This window comes from Capra hircus, chromosome 18 (assembly GCF_001704415.2).
Source record: "Capra hircus breed San Clemente chromosome 18, ASM170441v1, whole genome shotgun sequence".
Classification (NCBI taxonomy): domain Eukaryota; kingdom Metazoa; phylum Chordata; class Mammalia; order Artiodactyla; family Bovidae; genus Capra; species Capra hircus.
The window spans coordinates 49,606,058-49,628,530 of record NC_030825.1 but is presented as its reverse complement, the minus strand read 5'-3'; the positions used below and the strand labels follow the sequence as shown (position 1 = coordinate 49,628,530).

General features: G+C 46.7%; 1 protein-coding gene across 1 annotated transcript; it reads left to right on the top strand.

Annotated features, from left to right (window-relative positions):
* LOC102181711 (F-box only protein 27-like) lies at nt 14,485–17,590 on the top strand. Its single transcript, XM_018063168.1, has 5 exons — nt 14,485–14,509; nt 15,561–16,074; nt 16,314–16,409; nt 16,664–16,799; nt 17,447–17,590. The coding sequence occupies exons 1-5, from the start codon at nt 14,485–14,487 to the stop codon at nt 17,588–17,590; spliced, it is 915 nt and encodes a 304-aa protein (XP_017918657.1).

The window sequence follows — 22,473 nt, the reverse complement described above, 5'->3', positions numbered from 1 at the left end:
AGCTACAGTCCACAGGGTCCCAAAGAGTTGGACATGACTGAAGCAGCTGAGCACACAGGGCAGGCAAGGCTTCATAACACCCACAGCTGGCACTACCTAGATGAAGAGATTTTGCCCTTTTCTGAACTGGAGCATAATAACTAGTAAAGTGCTAACAATGCCAAGAATATTCTTCCATTTGACCCAGTAGCTGAACTCCTGGACCTTTCAGGATCAATTTACACTCCCTACATTTACAGACAAACTGGAATTAGGTTCTAGGCTCAGCTTAACAGGCTTTCCTCCTATAAGAAAACACCCAGGACATTGACTAAAAGGAGGAAGAATCCAGGGCAGTTCTCCCTTAAGGGGTGCTGGCCTGTATTGCGACACCAAAATGCACCCATAATTTCCCCAAAGGCCCCTGGGGTGCTGTGTACACCCTCTTCTCCTGGGAGTTATTATGCTCTGATCTTTACCTTCCAGGCAGCAGGCTCCTGGAATCCAATTATTTTTTTTCTTTTTAACTGGAGTACATCATGGAGTGTAATTCCAGGAATTAACAGAGATGATGTCTGAGGAAGAAGCTGAAGAATGAAAACAGACTTGTCAGTTTCTGCCCTTTTATGCTACTTGAAACTTTTAGACTGTTTTTCAAACCACTTTTTGAACTCATGTGTGCACATGTGCTAAGTTGCTGCGACCCTCTGGACAATAGCCCACCAGGCTCCTCTGTCCATGGGATTCTCCAGGCAAGAATACTGGAGTGGGTTGCTGAGCCCTCCTCCAAGGGATCTTCCCGACCCAGGGATCAAACCCACAACTCTTAAGTCTCCTGCATTGGCAGGCGGATTCTTTACCACCTGGGAAGCCCAAACTCATGATTGGGTCCCAATTGATTTTCATAATCTCATTATCAAACAGAGTCCCACAGTTTAAACATTACATCAAAAAATAATGTATTGCTATGGGCAGAAGGGTGTGATTTCTAAGATTTGCTTCAAATTGCCTGGGAGAGCGAGTGGGTGGGAGTAGAGATGAAACGGGATTAGTTAGGAGTTAACTGTTAGAGCTGGGTGTTCCTTCCACTCTTCCACTTTGGGAAAAACTGCATTGAGAAATGTACACATTGAGAAGATATGTGCCCTGCATTACAGTCAGTCCACCTCTTGAAATTCAAGGTCTCTCTGCGCAGACTGCTATGGCCCCCTTTCCCTTTCCTACTCTATTTCCCACGGCATGGATCACCTTCCAACACAGACGTCATTCACATTTCACGGCTACTGCTCATCACGGCCCATGTGAATCGCAGTCTGACTTAACGGTTACTCCATAATGAGACAGTTTTTCTACAATTGTGAAGATCTTGGGGAGCTGACAGGAGATTTCCCGAAAGTATCTAATTTGCTTATTCGATCTCCTGCTCACCACATCGCTCTCCCTTAGAAGCTAAGTTCAAGTGGGCAAAAATCCATGATGGTTTTACTTGCTGATACTTAAAATTAAATATGTAGCTTGCATTTCATTTTTCTTGGATAGAGTTGGTACAGAGGTTAAAAGCAAGAATTCTAGAGCCTGCCAAGCTAGGTTCAAATCCCAGCTCTGTCACTTACTAGCTGTGTGACCTTGGTCAGGTCACTTGGCCTCCGTTCAGCCTGTGAAGTGAGACATAGCCCCTATCTTAGTGGGTTGCTCCTGTTGTCGTTCAGTAGCTAAGTCGTGTCCAGCTCTTTGCAGCCCCATGAACTGCAGCACGATGGGCTTCCCTGTCCTTCACCGTCTCCAGGAATTTGCTCAAACTCGTGTCCATTGAGTCAGTGATGCTCCTCTGACTGGTAGTAAAAGGCTCTGTGAAGGTTGGCTGGGTTTATTACAGGTTGCAGCACTCTGTTAGGGAGTCAAATAGAAGTGCACTTGGGAGACTTCCCTGGTGGTCCAGTGGCTAAGATTCCACACTCCTGACACAGGGGGCCTGGGTCTGATCCTTGGTCAGGGAACTAAATCCCACATGCCACAACTACAGATTCCCCAATAAAGGCTGAAGACTTGGAGTGCTGCAACTAAGACCTAGCACAGCCTAATACATAAATAAATATTAAAAATTAAAAAGGAAAAAAGAGCATTTGGCTCCTGTTGCAGCCTGTTTTCTCCTGTGCAGTGATCTCTGGAATAGTGATGTTGGATCCTTTAAGGTGATGATAATTGTTACAGGAGCTAAAGGATATGAGGCCTCCCACCCAGATGGCTGACTGAATAACAGCAAGTGTTCAGCACAAACTGAACTCAGAGCCTGGTTAGGGACACTCCAAGAGGTCACTGATGAGGATGGCTGGTGACAAGACTGAATACTTCCACCAACCTCTCCCTCTTCTGAGGTTTTGGCTCAATTGAGTAGCTACCTCCAAGGTCCCAATACAGCCCAAAATAGAGAGGGTTTCTGGAGATCACTGGAGGTGGAGATGGGAGGGAAGGGCTAGTAAGTCGAGGCAGAGGGAGGAGGAGCAGGCCAGTGAGAAGGGAAGGGTGGGCAGAGATTATGAAGTAGGGAAGAGAGTGGGGTTGTGCTGGGTATTAAGAAGGGAGGGCCTGGGGAATAAAAAGTGGGCGCCTGAAGCTAGGTGAAAGCTTGCAGAGCAATGCCTGAGATGCAAGGTAGGACTCGGGGGGGGGGGGGGGGGCGGGGGGGGCTGCAGAGTCCTAAGGGGTTGGCTGCGGGGGCTGTGCTGCACGCGGAGGAGAGGGACAGCAGGGGTCTGCTGGCGAGGGCGGATGCAAAGTCCGGGGTCTTGAGGACGGGGCTGGGGGTGGTGAGGATGGAGAAACAGCTGATGGGATTTAGGGGCTGACAGTCTCGGGGTATGGCTGACAGGGGTGGGGCTGGCGGAGGTTTCAGGCCCCCGAAACACTGAAGTATGACCCTGGTTTTCCCGCAGTGGTAGCCCAGCCTGGTAAAACGAAAATGGATAGCTCGGCCTCCGGGGGGGTGCCACCCCGCCTGGGTCTCGCCTCCAGATCCCAAACCCGGTGAGGCAGCGGATGTGGACCAACTGCCAAACGAGCTGCTCCAGGAGGTGCTGAGCTACCTGCCCCCAAGCACGCTGCTCCGGCAATCCCGCCAGGTGTGCCGGCGCTGGCGAGACGTGGTGGACGGCTGGGACCTGTGGCGGAGCATCCTGCCCTGGAAACACCCCGACCCGTGACCCGTCATCCGCACTTGCCTGCCCCCTGCTGACGACCCCGGGCCCTGCATCCTGGGCCGCTTCTGCGAGCGCAGACCCATAGGACGCAAGCTCCTCCGGCCAGAACCCTCGTGGCCTAGGTGGGGAGCCCAGGAAAGGGGTCCTCAAGGATGCGGATGGGAGGGTCTTGAGAGGTGTAGCCTCATGGGAAACCTATGGGACTTCTCCGTGGGCTGGACGGCTGGTTGGGAACTTGGTCACAGATCTCTCTTTTTTTTTTTTTTTAACTTTTTTTATTTTGTAGGTATAGCCGATTAACAATGTTGTTGATAGTTTCAGGGGAACAGCGAAGGGACTAAGCCATACATATCCGTGTATCCATCCCCCTGCCAAACCCCCTCCCATCCAGGCTGCGCGTACTGAGCAGAGTTCCATACAATCTGTCCTTGTTGGTTATCCATTTTAAATATAGCAGTGTATACATGCCCACCCCAAACTCCCGAACTATCTCTTCCCGCCACCCCCCCATCACACACCTTTTTTATTTTACGCAAGACCTCCAGAAATCCATGGTTCAGCAAAGTTGGGACCCCCTGGCAATAGAGGGTCATGCCTAGGGCCCCATCACAGATGGGTGCCTACCAGTGAATATCCCCATTCCCCAAGGGCCAGGACAATGGTGAGTTCTTGTTATGGGTTCTCATTGATTTACCTTCTGCTTTCTTAGGTGGTGTCATAAAAAGAAGCAAGTGTTGGACCTGGAGGAGGAGGGTCTGTGGCCGGAACTCCTGGATAGTGGATAGATTGAGATTTGTGTCTCTGACTGATGAGTGTGACAAAAACAGCTTTAAAAACAAGGCTGACCTTGGCATGGGTGACAAGGCGTGTAGGCCTCCCGACAACCCCTTAGATTAAGCAGGAAGGGAAATGACTTCACCACCATCAGACCTTTACTACTTAGCCGTGTCCACTCCCTGAACCCTTGCCTAATCCCCAAAACAGACCTGGATGGGAAGATGCCCAATTGGATCCTATACAGAGGACTTGGTTTAGGAGGAGGCAAGACAGAGTTGGCTAAGAGATCAGATTCTGGAGCTAGACCTCCCACACTCAAACAGTGGCTTCCTGGCTTTGTGGCCTTGGGCAAGTCGCAGGGTGCAAGACAGGGTTCCATGTCAGCCACAGAGCCAGCGCTTTGAAGTGTGACCTGTTTCATCACCCTTCATGATCCTTGATCCTGTGGGTTAATGTGTGTTTTGAAATCTCAAATTGAGTAGTTCAGAAAGGGGAGATGACTTCCCCTAGTGGCAAAGCAGAACCTGGCATTAGGCTCATGCTTGTCTGACTCCAGAGCTTGTGCTCTGTATGGTGGTTTTGAAACCATGATGGTCCATGAGCACCTCCCATGGGATACCTGACTCAGACAGTTTCAAGGGAGGCAAATTCCAAACCTCTACACCTTTGTTCTCTGTTTTAAACAACTCAGCTACAGATCACATCTATGGTGGGAGCATCATATAGTTATTCTTCGCAATTGCTATCTCATAATCCTCCAGTTTTACAGAAAAAGAAAGCCCCTTATTGTCTTATATGGTCCCCAGATGTAAAGACTACTTGAGAGACAGGCAGAGTGACCAGCTGAAATTTTGGCCTTACCAAATTTCCTTTTTTTTTTAATTGTCCATTCTGTGCACAGCTGGATGATGAAGGTTGGGGATTTAAGAAACTCAAGGGCTTTTGTTTTTTTGCCTGCACGGGGTCTTAGTTTCCAGCATGTGGGATCTTTGACCTTGCAATATGTGAACCCTCAGGTATGACACGTGGGATCTGGTTCCCTGATCAGGGATTGAACCCCAGGCCCCTACATTGGGAGTGCAGAGTCTTAGCCACTGGACCACCAGGGAAGTCCTGGGCTTATTTCATTTGTTCACTTTTTAAGTTTTTTGGCCGTGCTGCACCAAAATATAAATACCTTAGTTCCCCAACCAGGGATGGAATCTATGCCCCCTGCAGTGGAATCATGGAGTCCTAACCACAAGACCACCAGGGAAGTCCCCCAAACTTACTTTCAATCAAGGCACCATAAACTGCCCCCTCTGCAAATCCATCTCATTAGAAGATGTATTTACAGTCAACTTCTGTTTTTAATTCTTTATCAAACTATTATAGCATATTTGTATGGCTTTGAGCAGTGGTGTACCAGTTGATTGTGATAATCAGTAACTCCTTCGGAGAAGGCAATGGCAACCCACTCCAGCACTCTTGCCTGGAAAATCCCATGGGTGGAGGAGCCTGGTGGGCTGCAGTCCATGGGGTCGCTAAGAGTCGGACACAACGGAGCAACTTCACTTTCACTTTGCACTTTCATGCATTGGAGAAGGAAATGGGAACCCACTCCAGTGTTCTTGCCTGGAGAATCCCAGGGACGGGGGAGCCTGGTGGGCTGCCATCTCTGGGGTCGCACAGAGTCGGACATGACTGAAGCGACTTAGCAGTAGAAGCCTCAGTTTTGCCATACATCACCCAGAAACCCTGAAAACTCCCAATGCCTGGGTCACAATCCATATCAAGTAAACAGGAGTGTCTAGGATGAGAGAGCCAGGTGTCAAGATCTTTGAAGTTTAGAGCCTACTACAAGGTTAGAGGTCACAATGTCAAGAGCACTTCTCAACTGCCAGGTAGGGGGATTCTCATAGCCACTCTCAGCCTCAGTAATTGACTAGAAAGACATAGACTTGAATGAAAACTCTATACCATTAGCTTATTAAAGGGAAAAAAGTACAGATAAAATTAGCCAAGGGGACAATCACAGGGCAGCATCCAGGAGAAGTATCCAACACCAAACTTCCATTGCCCTCTCCTGCCCGTGGAGTCAGGATGTACAATTGCCCTGGCCTCCGTGGGTGACAGTATACAGAGAGTAATGCCAACCAGGGAAGCTCGCCTGAGTTTATAGGGGCTTTATGATATGTTTAATCTCAGCCTCCAGGTCAACTTATATTGCCTGAAGCATCTAAGTCACATTGCTGGTCTTCCTGGAGTGACCAGCCCCCATTATAGACTATCCATGTGGACATGGCCAGCACTCGACAATGACATTGGCAGGCTGTCCCCAGGCAAACAAGGTTACTCCTGTCAGACGTAAAATCCCAAGGGTCCAGAGATTACATCCCAGAAGCAGAGAGCAAAGACCATACGTTGGGACCTGCCTATGGGAGGAGGTGCTTCCCAGGTGGCTCAGTGGTAGAGAATCCGCCTGCTGATGCCAGAGATTCAGGTCATCCCTGTGTCAGGAAGATCCCCTGGAAAAGGGGATGGCAACCCACTCCAGTATTCTTGCCTGAGAAATCCCATGGACAGAGGAGCCTGGCGGGCTATAGTCCATGAGGTCGCAAAAAAGAGTCAAGACATGACTTAGCCACTAAACAACAAAAGTGGGTGGAGGTGCCTTGAAGCCCATGACTCCAATTCATTACTTGAAATGAATGTTCGTGAAGACCAGCTGGCTGCTATTTTTTTTTTTTTTTTAATGGGCTCACTGTGGGATCTTAGTTCCCTCTTCAGGGATCAAACCCATTCCTGTTGAATTGGGAGCATGGGGTCTGGATTGCCAGGAAAGTCCCTGGGGAACTTATTTAATGCAGTTCATTGGGATTTGTTAGGTATAGGCAAGATCCAAGCTGCCAAGGAACCCTGATGGTGCTTGGCCTGGGGACCACATTTTGGATTTGCATACATGCAGAGGCCATATACATGACATCCAAAAAGATGAAGCAGCAAGTCCAGCCTTCAAGGTCTCCCTTCTTGCATAGGTGGACCAGGCGACGTGGCTCTGACAATTTCTATCATCTCATTGTCCAACTTCTAAATGCCAACCAGTCCATCCTGGGTAATTTCTATTTTATGCCTGTTCCCATCAGCAGTGGACAGTGTCTCCTAGGTGGTGAGTCTCTGACAGGGGTGAGGGGAAAGGATGGTGGAGTTTCTGATGAACTAATGTTGCATAACAAATTGCCCCCAAATTTAGTGGCTCAGTATCAACAGCAGTCAGTTTTATCTCCTCTCACAGTTTCTATGAGGAGGGCTCTGCTGAGAGTTTCTGGCTCTGGTCCCTCATGTAGTTCCCTTCAGACACTGGCTGGAGCTAAAGGGCAGGGTGGGCTGTGAGTGTGTACACAGCAGCTGGTGGCTGGCCAAGCAGCTCTTGGTTTAGTCTCAGAGCTTGGCCTTGGGCTCTCCCTGTTTGCTCTAGTTGAGGCTTCCTCACAGCATGGCGGCTTCGGGGCAGGCAGCTGCTTCCTGGCGGCTCAGGGCTCCACCATGAGGCTGCTGGAGAAAGCAGCAGAAGCTGCACTGCCTCTGTGACCCCCACCATGGAAGTCACTTGGTGAAAGTCACTCAGCATCACTCCCGCCACACTCTTGGTTACAATGAATCAACCCGCCCAGATTCAAGGGGGTGGGAATTAGACCCCACCCCTGGGTAAGGAGTGGCATGATTCTAGAAGGATGCAGAACTGGAGACATTGTGGCAGCCATCTGTGGAATATATCGCCTGCCAGAAGGCCCACAGCTCAGCTTCTGAAGGCTCAAGAATTATTTCTTCCTTTCTGTAGGTCAGCCATGTGCTCTCCAACTTCGGTGTGTGCCTTGATTGAAGGGGGACTTCCCTGGGGTCCACTGGTTAGGACTCCATGATTTCACTCCAGTGTCACGAGGCAGGTCCATCTGCCCTATTCTAGCACTGACCTTGAAGACTACCCTACCTGACTGTACCTTCCAGGCGCTGGGACCACAGGCCGGGCCATCTCAGTAATGAGTCACTTGTAGCTCCCTGGCCTTCTGGGAGCTCCTGGGTCCATTCGAGGGTCTGGATTCTTCTGCATGTGCTGAATGGTGACAGTTATGAGCGGAATGTCTGATCCAGCAGTGACTAGGATGGGAGTGGAGGCAGGTGTCGAAGTCCCTGACCCTTCTGCACCAGCCATCCATGAATTTGGCGTAGAGCCTAGAGGAATCGTTAGCATCACTTCTGAAGCCAAGACTGTGCTTAGCCTCTCAGTCATGTCCAACTCTTTGCGACCCCATGGACTGTAGCCCACCAGGCTCCTCTGTCCATGGGGATTCTCCAGGCAAGAATGCTGGAGTGGGTTGCCATGCCCTCCTCCAGGGGATCTTCCCAACCTGGGGATCAAACCCAGGTCTCCTGCATTGCAAGTGGATTCTTTTCCATCTGAGCCACCAGGGAAGACAAGACTGCCAGGTTTCAAATTCCAACTGTGACAAACTGGATACTCCATATCTGCCCCATCCCTCCAGCCCCACTTCCCATTTCCAACTACTATCCTGGGAAGGTACACACTTTGGGTTACTTTCTCCTTTTTCAACCTATGCTTGTCCCACAATTATCATACAGCATTGTTCTGTTTTTAAGTCACGTGGAAATATTGTACTCACCAACCCACAACTTCATGTTTACCCTGAGGACCTGCTTTTGAATTAGTCCATATTATTACCTAGAGATCTTGCCCTTTTGTGTGTCAGTATTTAACTCTTTTTTCAGTGCCCTTCAATAATGTTTCATACATTTTTTAATAGAATATTGCATATCTTTTGTTAGATTTTTTCTGAGCTACTTCAGGCTTTTGTAAATGGACTTTAAAATTTTTACTTGTCTATATTTATTCTTGGTTGTGCTGGACCTTCATTGCCGCGCACAGGTTTTCTCTACTTGGGGCGAGCAGAGATGCTCAGTGCTCGGTCTTCTCTCTGTGGCGGCTTCTCTTGTTGCAGATCACAAGCTCTGCAGCACTTGGGCTTCGGTAGTTGTGAAACATGGGCTTTGTTGCACCGAGGCATGTGGGATCTTCCCAGACATGGGATAGAACCCGTGTCCCCTGCATTGGCAAGTGGATTCTTAACCACTGGACTACCAGGGAAGTCCCTAAAATTTGTTCAACAAAATAATTCTTAATTATCAAAACTACCATCTTTACCTTTTCTACATTCAGTAATATTAAGTATGGGCTTCCCACAGGGTTGCACAGAGTCAGACACGACTGAAGCAACTTAGCATGCACGAAATGTTAAGTATATTCGCACTGTGGTGGGGCCAATTTCCAGAACACTTTTCATCTTGTAAAACTGAAACTTTTTACCCATTAATCAACAATTCTCCATTCTCTCACCTCACATCCCAGCAACCACCATTCCACTTGGTCTCTATGAATTTCCCTACTCCAGGGACCTTGTCTAAGTGGCATCATACATTTTTTTGTCTTTTTGTGTCTGGCTTATTTCTCTAGAGTAATGTCCTCAAAGTTCATGTAGTAGCATGTATCAGAATTTCTTTTTTAAGGCTGAATAACATTCAAGCCTTAAAAATACCACATTCTGCTTATCCAGTCATCTGTCAAGGGACATGTGGGTTACTTCCACCTATGGCTGTTATGAATATTTCTATAAACATGGGTATACAAATATCTCTTCAAGACTCTGCTTTCAGTTCTTTTGGGTATTTATCCAGAAGTGGAATTGCTGGATCATTTATGGAATTAATTTTTTTTTTTAACTTTGAGCTTTCACACACACACACAAAAGGAGAGAACATAGCATAATAAAACCTCATATCCTCATCACCCGGATTCAACAGTTATCAAGCTCACTTCTTGTTTCATGTTTTAAGTTTGTATTGAAATTATAAGGTATGCACAAAAAAGTGCAGTCTAAGCCCATCTGTAACCAGCTAATAACTAAGAAATAGACACGGCCTCTTGTGCCTCCAGAGTTGAGTCACATTTTAGTTGCAGCTTGTGGGATCCTTGCTGGGTCATGCTGGATCTTTCTTTGCACCTCTCAAGCTGCAGTGTGCAGGCTCCAGAGCTCATGGGCTCTGGAGCTGTGATGCAGGCTTAGTTGCGCCTCAGCATGTGGGGGTCTTAGTTCCCTAACCAGGGATAAAATCCAGGTTCCCTGGATTGCAAGGCAGATTCTTAACCAGTGGACCACCAGGGAAGTCCCTTATGCTTAATTTTTTTCCCTTCCTGTTTCAAATATAAATTTTATTTCATCATTTTCCTCTTTCAAATATTATTTCAATAGAAAGCATTAGGTGATCAAATATCTGGCCCCTGATGCCAGGGTGGTTGCTCACCTACCCTGAATTCATCATGTTCTTTGATGCCACTCCTAAGAGCCCAGTTTTTCCTTTCCTTTTAGGGGGTTAAGCTAGAGAATATTTCACAAGGACTGATAGTCGATTCTAGGTTGTCCGATAGGACTTATGCCAATTTCACCCTGTATGTGCCTTAGGCATGGCCTTTATAGAGAACAGTAGATAAAATCAATAGTTTCAGGTCAATTAGACATCCTTATCTAACTGGAGTTTTGAATATACACTGCAGTGTGCAAGACTTTATTACTCTATAAATGATATAGAATAAAATCAACAGAGCCAACAACAATAACAGAATCAGACGCAGTATTTAAGCCAGCTGAACCGTTTACCAAAGATTTCATTTAGACTAAAAAGTGCGTCCTTTGAAGGACTTTTTACTTTGTATGTGAGTCATTAGATGTTTATATTAGAGGACTCATCTGGTGTGAAAATACAACATTGTCTGAATTATCGCACAAGTTTCTCCCTGCAAAGTAGTTTTAAAAATCAAGAGCCATTTGGCTTTGCAGCATCAGCTTTTCATCATAGAAACTTCAGAATTGTATAAATTAATTGAATGTAGTAAACAAACATGGGGCTATACACTAATGGGAATACTTTAATAGCTTATAGGAGCAGCTGAAAAGTCAGTGATGAGAATTACAAGGGGCTTCTATTAGCCTTACTGATTGATGAATTTGATGACAAAATCCAGTGATTGGTTAAATTGCCCCCCAGTAGTTATTGCCCTCAGTAGTGATAATGTTACTAAAGAGTTTAATAACTTTTAATTTTGATTGCAAGACAGACATTTGGTAACAGAACATTTGGTAACAGAGACAATGTGTCTCTCAGGTGTGGCCCAGACTCTTCAGTCAGCTGTCTGCTACTGTTGTCATTTTCTTCTCTTCTGAGCTTGGTGATGCTTGTCTTCAGTTCAGTTCAGTTCAGTCACTCAGTCGTGTCCGACTCCTTGTGACCTCATGAATCACAGCACGCCAGGCCTCCCTGTCCATCACCATCTCCCAGAGTTCACTCAAATTCACGTCCATCGAGTCGGTGATGCCATCCAGCCATCTCATCCTCTGTCGTCCCCTTCTCCTGCCCCCAATCCCTCCCAGCATCAGAGTCTTTTCCAATGAGTCAACTCTTTGCATGAGATGGCCAAAGTACTGGAGTTTCAGTTTTAGCATCATTCCTTCCAAAGAACACCCAGGGCTGATCTCCTTTAAAATGGACTGGTTGGATCTCCCTGCAGTCCAAGGGACTCTCAAGAGTCTTCTCCAACACCACAGTTCAAAAGCATCAATTCTTTGGCGCTGAGCCTTCTTCACAGTCCAACTCTCACATCCATACATGACCACAGGAAAAACCATAGCCTTGACTAGACAGACCTTTGTTGGCAAAGTAATGTCTTTGCTTTTCAATATGCTCTCTAGGTTGGTCATAACTTTTCTTCCAAGGAGTAAGCGTCTTTTAATTTCATGGCTGCAATAGTTTAAATTAAATGCTAGATATAGCCATCAGAGTCCATTCAGGTGGAGAATGAGAGATGTGAATCCATGAATTAATGTCTCTCAGTTTGTCAGTGCATGGGGTAGGTAATAATATCTGATAAGTTTCTTTCCATGGTGGCTGCAAAGAATCATTTTTTAATGTCCTTTCCAATAAGCAAAATCTCTGGATTGTAATCTATGATCCTCCCCATCTCCTGGAAGCTCTTTGTAAAAGTAGTTCCCAATTTTTTTAAAGTATCTCAATAATGTAATGTGTTTCCTTTGAGCCATCTTGGGTGAAAATTTTCAAAACATTGTTTTCCCCATAAAACTACTTTCTCAGATGTCCAATGTACATGATGAAATATCAGCAATTGGGTTTCAATAGACACTAATGTTTGGTTTGGTTTGGTTTTATTAGAGCTAAACCATACTTGTGTGCTGGGGTCAAAATTTCTCCTTTTTGTTGCTGTGTCTGTTCCTCTTCATTAGTAGCAATTTCTTGAACCCATAGGAAAAAACCTTTTATTGGGTTAGCAGGGTTAATGGAGAAAAGTGGACATTTTCACAGCTGGACAGAATAAATATTTAAAGCTGCCTGTTTGGCTGCAGCATCAGCAAGTGATTCCTTTTAGCTTCCATAGTGTCAGATTTGGAATGCCCTGGTGTTTTAATAATTGATAGCTGCTTTGGCAATTGTAAAGTAGCTATATAGCAATTAATAACTTGTCAGTCAGTTTTCTAATTTTTTTTGCAGGTTGCCCTGAAGATGTTAAAAACTTTATTGTTGGGATTTCTCTGGTGATCCAGTGGCTAAGACTCCACATGCTGGGTTCGACCCCTGGTCAGGGAACTAGATCCCATATACAGCAATGAAGATCGAAAATCCCAATTGTCAAAACCTAGATTAGTCAGTCAGTCAGTTCAGTTGCTCAGTCATGTCCGACTCCTTGCGACCCCATGAATCGCAGCACGCCAGGCCTCCCTGTCCATCACCATCTCCCAGAGTTCACCCAAACTCACGTCCATCAAGTTGGTGATGCCATCCAGCCATCTCATCCTCTGTCGTCTTCTTTTCCTCCTGTCCCCAGTCCCTCCCAGCATCAGAGTCTTTTCCAATGAGTCAATTCTTTGCATGAGGTGGCTAAAGTACTGGAGCTTCAGCTTCAGCATCATTCCTTCGAAAGAAATCCCAGGGCTGATCTCCTTCAGAATGGACTGGTTGGATCTCCCTGCAGTCCAAGGGACTCTCAAGAGTCTTCTCCAACACCACAGTTCAAAAGCATCAATTCTTTGGCGCTCAGCTTTCTTCACAGTCCAACTCTCACATCCATACATGACCACTGGAAAAACCATAGCCTTGACTAGATGGACTTTATTGGTAAAGTAATGTCTCTGCTTTTGAATATGCTCTCTAGGTTGGTCATAACTTTTCTTCCAAGGAGTAAGCGTCTTTTAATTTCATGGCTGCAGTCACCATCTGCAGTGATTTTGCAGCCCAAAAAAATAAAGTCTGACACTGTTTCCACTGTTTCCCCATCTATTTGCCAGGAAGTGATGAGACCAGATGCCATGATCTTCGTTTTCTGAATGCTGAGCTTTAAGCCAACTTTTTCACTCTCCTCTTTCACTTTCATCAAGAGGCTTTTTCGTTCCTCTTCACTTTCTGCCATAAGGGTGGTGTCATCTGCATATCTGAGGTTATTGATATTTCTCCCTGAAATCTGGATTCCAGCTTGTGCTTCTTCCAGTCCAGAGTTTCTCATGATGTACTCTGCGAATAAGTTAAATAAGCAGGGTGACAATATACAGCCTTGACGTACTCCTTTTCCTATTTGGAACCAGTCTATTGTTCCATGTCCACAATCAAATAAATACATATTTTTAAGTACTCATTGTTTTCATGGCATTCCATAGTTGTCAGTATAAATATTTGCTACCTGGTCTTTAATTGACAAGCTAAAAAATTACGGCAATTAATTTGGCATGTTGTGCTACTTTTGTTTCTGGTAAATAAGAGCTTTCAAATTATGTCTACTGTGAGTGTCATTGCATTTCCAGCTCAATAATGTCCCTGCTCATCATTTATGTAGGACACATCCATAAAACTAATTATATCAGTATTATCAATAGCGGTTTCTTGTGTTAATAGGTCATTCCTGGGAGCAAGCAGTTAATCCAATCTGTTCACAAAATGCAATCTTTTTTTTTCTTGTTGTGATGCTGGAAGTTGCAAGACTAGAGTAGATCAAGCCAGAGTAGTATTGGGAATTCCCTGGCCACCCAGTGGTTAGGACTTGGTGCTTTCACTGTGGGGCATCCAGGTCTGACCCCTGGTCAGAGAACTAAGATCCTGTAAACTATACCACCTGGCCAAAAGGACAAAACAAAACAAACCCACAAAAACCAAGGTATTAAAGCAACAATATTTCACAAGAAGTCTGTTGGCTTGTAGAATTGTGTGGCGTGTTTTGAAAGTATAAGAGAGACTCGATTGACTGTGAGACATAAAGGAGACCCCATTACTACTTCTTCAGTAGCCTTCCATAAGAGAGTCGTTTCTGAAATAATCACCACACAAAGTGAAAGTCCCTTTGCTACCAAGTCTAATTTAGTTTTGTAGCATAAGAGCAAGTCATCGACAAGCTTTTTTGTAAAAGCGTTGGACTAAGACAATGACTGTCTACGAGGGCAAAAGACGTACGCATGGTTAAAGACCTGATAACAATGCAATCGTCAAAGAAATTTGGCAATTTCTGTGACATACAAATTTTAAGATATTAATAATAGCTAGAAGGGAGAAGGCAATGGCAACCCACTCCAGTACTCTTGCCTGGAAACTCCCATGGACGGAGGAGCCTGGTAGGCTGCAGTCCATGGGATCGCTAAGGGTCGGGCACGACTGAGCGACTTCACTTTCACTTTCATGCACTGGAGAAGGAAATGGCAACTCACTCTAGTGTTGTGCCTGGAGAATTCCAGGGACGGCGGAGCCTGGTGGTCTGCCATCCATGGGGTTGCACAGAGTCGGACACGACTGGAGCGACTTAGCAGCAGCAGCAGCAGCAGCAGCAATAGTTAGAAGCATGGCTGCATCTTGGAATACTTAAAATTTGGGGAGCTTCTAGAACATCTGTATTAATAAATATCCGAAAACACTGTCCATGTCACATTTGGCTCCATATTAACTCCCCTAGTCTGAGTACAACCTGATGAAGGGCTTCTGGAGACTATAAGGGGCGGGGCCAGAGGGGCTGACTAGTAAATTGGTTCAAGGCCGAGGGAGGAGGGGGCCTAACAGTGAGAAGGGAGCGGAGGGGTAGAGATTGGATAGTCAGTGGGAAGGTGGGGCAGGGGGCGGGGCCTGGTGGGCGGTGCTAGTATCAGGGAGGAGGCGGCCTATAAAAAGGGCAGACTTGGCGCTGGAGGCGCAGAAAACAAGGTGACCCGCCAGCCCACCAGGAGCACTGGCTGAGATGCAGGGTATGATTCTGGGGTCTGCGAGGCCACGGGTGGGCTGGATGGGGGTCGGCTGCGCTGTACTGTGCTGCCTATGGAGGAGAGGGTCTGCAGTAGTCAGCTGGCAAAGCATGGGTTGAGAGTTTGGGGACTTGAGGATGGGCCTGGTGGGGATGGTGAGGATGGAGAGGCAGCTGGCAGGGTTTGGAAATGGCACTCTTGGAGTGCAGCTGGTGGGGGCTGGCTGTCGGAGCTGCAGGTCCCTGACGTTTGGACATTGACTCTCCCGCAGCGGCAACCAAACCTGGAGAGGAGACCATGTGTACCTCAGCCTCCACAAACTGGCCAGTCGGTGTTTGCTCTCTGAAGCCCGAACCCAAGGAGACCCCGGGCCCGAACCAACTGCCCATCGAGATGCTTCAGGAGGTGCTGAGCTACCTGCCCCCACGCACGCTGCTCCGGCACTGCCGCCTGGTGTGCCGGCGCTGGCGAGACGTGGTGGACGGCTGGGGCCTCTGGCGGAGCATCCTGCCCTGGAAACACCCCGACCTGTGGCCCGTCATCCGCACCTGCCTGCCCCCTGCTGACGCCCCCGGGCCCTGCATCCTGGGCCGCTTCTGCGAGCGCAGACCCATAGGACGCAACCTCCTCCGGAACCCTCGTGGCCTAGGTGGGAGTCCAGGAAAGAGGTCTTACTCCAGGGAGAAGGTGGGAGGGGCCAGACGCATGAGGCGCTCGGACTCCGTGAACCGGGTGGAACTGGATCCCAAGAGAAGAGCGGGAGTTTCCCCAAAGGAAACCCCCAGGTGGGTTGGCAAGGAACTTGGGCACTAACTGTTTTCATTTAACAGGAGGCTTCCAGAAATGGACCGTGCTGAGCCGTGAAGATGACTGGACGGAGAAGGAAAACTTGGAGGTCATGCCTAGGGCCTATATGCAAACCAGCTTCCTGTCTTCCTACAGGTGAACGTCCCTCTTCCCCAAGGGCCAGGGCGGTTGTTGAGTACTTGCCCGGTTCTCATTGACCTTTCCCCCTCTTTCCTAGGCGGTATCACAAGAAGCAGGTGTTGGACCTGGAGAAGGAGGGTCTGTGGCGCGAACTCCTGGATAGTGGAAACATTGAGATCTGTGTCTCTGACTGGTGAGTGTCATGACGAAAACGGCCCTTCGGCTGATCACTGATCTTGGCTTCCGTGGCTGGGGAGCTTCTTTAGTGTAGACTGGTTCACTGGGGATGCAGAGGGGCCAAGCTCCAACGTGGCACTGGTAGAGGTCCTGAGGACCGCAGAACTCTTTTGCCCTTTCGTGCATGAGAAGGCCATTCAGATGAAGCAGGTAGATCCCCAGCGAGATGGGAGGGCAAATTTAACCTTCAGGTTTTCCCTTCTCCCACAGGCGGAACGACCGACAAGGAATTGACTGCATATATCAGCTAACTGTCCATCTTCTAGATGCCAGCCAGGCCATCCTGGACCATTTCTCTCCACTGCCTTTTCCCATCCGGCGTAGTCGAAACAGTGTCTCTTCTCGGGTGAGTCTCTGCAGGGGTGTGGGAAAGGACAGTGGGGCTTATGATGACCTATGGCTGTATAACAGATTGCCCTCAAATATAGTGACCTAACAACAGCACTCATTTCATCACACTTCACGGTTTCTATGAAGAGGGCTCTGCTGAGAGTTTCTGGCTCTGGTCTCTCGTGTAGTTCCCTTCAGACACGGCTGGAGCTAAAGGGCAGGGTGGGCTGTGAGTGTGTACACAGCAGCTGGTGGCTGGCCAGGCAGCTCTTGGTTTAGTCTCAGAGCTTGGCCTTGGGCTCTCCCTGTTTGCTCTAGCTGGGGGTTTCTCACAGCATGGCGGCTTTGGGGCAGTCAGCTGCTTCCTGGCGGCTCAGGGCTCCATGAGTCTGCTGGAGAAACCAGCAGAAGCTGCACTGCCTCTGACCCCGCAGTGGAAGTCACTCAGCATCACTCCCACCCACTCTTGGTTACAGTGAAACCCTCCCAGATTCAAGGGGGTGGAAATTAGACTCCACCCCTGGGTGAGGAGTGGCATGATTCTAGAAGGACAGGTGGAAGTGGAGACATTGTTGCAGCCATCTAGGGAAAATACCACCTGCCAGAAGCTCTAACTCAGCTTTTGAAGGCACACTGAGAATTAACCTCTTTTTCTGTCTACAGGCCAGCCACGTGTTCTCCAACATCAAGAAGGGTGTTCGCTTTGTGTCTTTTGAACGCCACATCTGGGACTTGGAGTTCAGAAATGAGCAGTATGGAGTCTCTCTGATGAACTCCAGTGTCATCGTGCGGGTCTGTCGACCCTAATCAAGGGCTGTCCTTGAAGACTATCTGACCTTCCTTCCAGGAGCTGGGACCATTGGCTGAGCCATCTCAGTACTTGGGGACTTGTAGCTGCCTGGCCTCTGAGAACCTCATGAATCCAGTCAAAGGTTCTACTGAGCCCTGTCTTTAAATTCCGGAAGCTACAGAAAGAAAGCTCTTCCATCAGATTTATTGGCTGCTGCTACTCTAAGACAATTCCTGTTCTACCGAGTGGAGGTCCACGGTAAACCCATGAAATGCTGTAGCAAGACAAGGCTCCTCAACCTCCCCCGACGCCAGGCACCTCTGGTTCAACACACATGCCTTCTGCCCTTGTCTCCTCCTGGTTCTGCATCAGAAGTTTTATTGGTCCCATGTAGGAAGCCCTCTCCTTATGTCTGAACTAGAAGTTCATCCCCATGGCTGAGAAAATTCCAGCCCCCATTGGTGGTGAGCTTAACCTCAGTGGGGTTTCAAGACTGGGACCAGGACTCGGAGCAGAAAGTCAAACTACCTCAAAAACTTTGGACACAGAGGGTTCTGCCTACTCTGTGAACAATGAAGTCATCCCCCTGAGCCCAACCCTAGCCTGGATTGTATTGTATGTAAAATTACTTTGTAATTTTGAAATTCTTTTCAAATATGGAGAGGATAATTAAGGAACATCTTTCTAATCATAGGTAATACATATAATTTTGCCAAAAGTGTCTCAGCTCTTTTTTAATAGAAATACATTGTTACTGCCTTGGTGACTACTTGGTTCAGAGTAAGGAGTTGTTTCATTTGAGGAAAAATTGTGCAGAGGAAAGTATCAAGAGAAAGTGTTCTCCAGCAGAGAGTATGGAAGAGTCAGAATCCTATTTCCCAAGCCCTAAGGAAATCATGGGGTCAAAGGTTATCAAGCAGCATTAGACTTAGGGCAGGTGGTGGACCTGGGCACCGTGTCACAGTGACACCACATTTGTGACATTCTGGCCACAAGGGTGAGAACCATGCAACGGCAGGATCCGTCTGTCCCCACCTCAGTCCAGGGGTCATGGCTGCCCCCTCCCTGCTGCAGGATCCCTAAGGAGCTCCAGGTCTCCGGACGGAAAGCAGATAAAGCCGCTGCTGCCTTTGTGTCCACCCTGAACTGTCCCACCCACCTGCAGTAGAAGATGGGACACACCCTGAGGGGAGGGTATTTTATCAGTTTCATTCTAAGGGGAGTTGACAAGTTGAAACAGACCTAAGTGTTGTGACCACATGTAATGTGGGTCCTGAAGGAACCTGTGTGGTCCTTCCTCCTGATCTAATGAGCACTATTGCCCTGGCATGGGTCATAGTTAGGACAATCTAGCTCTGGAGAATATTTTGGGGTCAACTGGAGGAATTTGGATATGAGGAATATGAGTCAGGCATTTACAGAAAATTAAAGGTGGAGACAATTGCCCTAAAGAAAAAGCAATCACTGGTCTAGTGGTTAAGAGTCTGCCTACCAATTCAGGGGACGTGGGTTCAATCCCTGCTCCAGGAAGATTCCAGATGCAGAGAAGCAACTAAGTCCGTGGGCCACAGCTACTGAGCACCTCCTCTAGAACCTGTGCTCCACAGAGAAGCCACCATAATGAGAAGCCCGTGCACCGCAGCTGCTGAAAACCCGCACATAGCCACAAAGACCCAGTACAGGCAAAACCAACTAACAAGAGGAGGGAAAGGCAACCGCATAATTTAATTTGGACATGTATTACACCTCTATTTTTATTGTACATATATGCACATGTATAACTATGTACGGGCTTCCCAGGTGGCACTAGTGGGAAAGAACCCACTTGCCAATGCAAGAGTCATAAGACTCAGGTCCAGTCCCTGGGTCTGGAAGATCACCTGCAGGATGGCATGGCAACTTATTCCAGTATTCTTGCCCGGAGAATCCCATGGACAGAGGAGCCATTTCGGCTACAGTCCATTGGCTACTCAGAGTCAGACACAACTGAAGTGACTTAGCACACGCCCATGTATGTAGATATGTGTGTGTGTGTATATATATATATACACACATATACCTTTTTAGGCCACAACACCATGAAACTAGAAAACTACAGAAAAAATAATTATTCCATGGAAGCTGAACAACATGCTAGCAAGAAAAAACAATGGGTCAATGATGAAATCAAAGAGGACATTTAAAACTATCTTGAGACAATGACATTGAAAACATAACCATGCCAAGTCTGTGAGATGCAGCAAAAGCAGTTCTAAGAGGAGCGTTCACAGTGACACAGGCTTTCCCAAAAAACAAGCAAGCCCCGACGTAAACAACCTGACCCACCACCCAAAGAACTAAGAAAAAAGAAGAAAGAAAGCCTAAAGTCAGCAGAAGGCAAGAAAGAATAAAGCTCAGAGAGGAAATAAATAACATACACTTTTCCAAAGAATAAAAATAATAAAATCAAGAGCTAGTTTTTTGAAAGGGTAAACAAAATAGACAAAGCTCTGGCCTGCTCTCCAAGGAGAAAAGCGAGAGGAGCCAAATAAATAATATGAGAATTCAACAAGAAGAAATGGGAAAAAATGGGAATTCCCTCATGGTCCAGCGGTTAGAACTCTGTGCTTTCATTGCAGGGGCACCAGTTCAATTCCTGGTCCAGGTACTAAGATCCCACATGCTGGACTTCCCTGGTGATCCAGTGGTTAAGAATCCATCTGCTAATGCAGAGAACATAGATTCAACCCCTGGTCCAGGAAGATCCCACATGCCACGGAGCGCCCAAGCCTACGAACCTCAACTGCTAGCCCATGTGCTGCAACTACTAAAGCTCCTGGCCTAGCGCCCACGCCCCGCAACAGGAGAAGCCACTGTGAGAAGTCCATGCACCACACAGAAGAGGAGCTCCTGCCCTCCACAACCAGACACAGCCCGGGCACAGCAGCTGGGACCCGGCACAGCCAAAAAGAAATAAAGGGAATAAACTTGCCAACAAAGAGGAGAAATAGCAACGGATATTACAGACTTTTTTTAAAAATTAAGAGAATACTAGGAACAATTATATATGCCAACAGATTAGACAACCAGATAGACAAGTTTCTAGAAACATACAGCCCATACAACAAAACTGAATCAGGAAGAAATAGATAATTTGAATAAACCTATCACTAGAAGCGAAATAGATTTTGCAATTTTAAAACTCCTTGCAAATGAAAGTCCAGGACTGATGGCTTCACTGGGGAACTCTAACAAATGTAAAGAGTACTTTCACTGATTGCTCTGACACTCTTCCAAAAGACTGAAGAAGAGAACACTCAAAGTCATTCTATGAGCCACCATCACCCTGATACCAAAACCAGATAAAACCACTCCGAAAAGGAAAACTACAGACCAATATCTTTGATGAATATAGATGCAAAAATTCTCAACAAAATACTAGTAAACCAAATCCAACAAAGAGCATGCACCATTATCAAGCTGGATTCATCCCAGCATCACAACGATGATTCAACATATGCAAGTCAATCCATGTGATACACCACATCGACAAAGGACAAAAACCACCTGATCATCTCAACAGATGCAGAAAAAGCATTTGATAAAATCCAACATCCACCCACAATAAAAACTCGTGTCAAAGTGAGTATAGAGGGATCACATCTCAACGTAATTATAGCTACTTATGACAAATCTACAGTCAACATAAAGCACAACAGTGAAAAGCTGAAAGCCTTCCCACTAACCTGAAACAGGACATAGAGGCCCGCTCCCACCACTGCTATACTACATTATATTGGGACAACCAGGATGAGACAAGAAAGGAAATAAAAGATATCCAAATTGGAAGAGAAGAGGTGAAGCTGCCATAAATGCAGATGACATGCTACTATATAGAGAAAGCATTAAAGACTTTACGCAAAAAAAAAACTGGAACTGACAATCGAATTCAGTGAGGTAGCAGAATACAAGATTAACATACAGAAATCTGTTGCATTTCTTTATCCTGACAATGAAATATCAGAAAGTGGAAAAAAAAAAGCCCTTTTAAAATGTCAACATGGACATCCCACGTGATCCAGTGGTTAAGAATTCACCTTGCAATGCAGGGGACAAGGGTCTGATCCCTGGTCAGGGAACTAAGATCCCACATACCTCAGAGCAACTAAGCCCACACACAAGTACTGAGCCCACACACAAGTACTGAGCCCACACACAAGTACTGAGCCCTCACACTCCAGGCTTGTGAGCCACAACTAGAAATCTACAGCAGAGATTCTGCATGCCACAACTAAGACCCAACACAGCCAAACACATAAATATTTAAACAAACAAAAAATTCCATCAAAAGATAAATACCTTAGAAATAAATTTGACAAAGGAGGTGAAAATCTTATATGCTGAGAACTATAAAATATTGATAAAGGAAATTGAAGGTGATTTAAAGAAATGGAAAGATATCCCATACTTTTAGATGGGAAAAATGAATATTGTTAACAATATTAATGTTGTAATATTTTGATAGCACCATCCAGAGATAAGGACATATATTTTTAATGTACACACAGACATTGGGCTTCCTGGTGGCTCAGACGGTAAAAAATCTGCCTGACAATGCAGGAGACCTGGGTTCAATCCCTGGGTTAGGAAGATCCCCTGGAGAAAGGCATGGCAACCCTCTCCAGTATTCTTGCCTGGAGAATCCCATGCACAGAGGAGCCTGGTGGGCTAAATCCAGGAGGTCAAAAAGAGTCAGATACGACTGAGCGACTAATACTTTCACTTTTCACACAGACATACATACATCTAGATAGGCACAGACAGAGATCTCATACCTTCCCTGCTTAAGTTTCAGAAAGCCTCTGTCCCTCTCCCACTTTTTTCTCTCCCTTTCTGTTTTAAACTCTACTAATTAAACAGT

What these genes read in the sequence shown, in the direction of transcription:
- LOC102181711 (XM_018063168.1), top strand. Translation starts at nt 14,485, where the DNA reads ATGACTGTCTACGAGGGCAAAAGAC. An exon ending in TCCCCAAAGGAAACCCCCAG is followed by an intron (nt 16,075 to 16,313) that starts GTGGGTTGGCAA and finishes CCTCTTTCCTAG; the next exon opens with GCGGTATCACAAGAAGCAGG. An exon ending in GAGATCTGTGTCTCTGACTG is followed by an intron (nt 16,410 to 16,663) that starts GTGAGTGTCATG and finishes CTTCTCCCACAG; the next exon opens with GCGGAACGACCGACAAGGAA.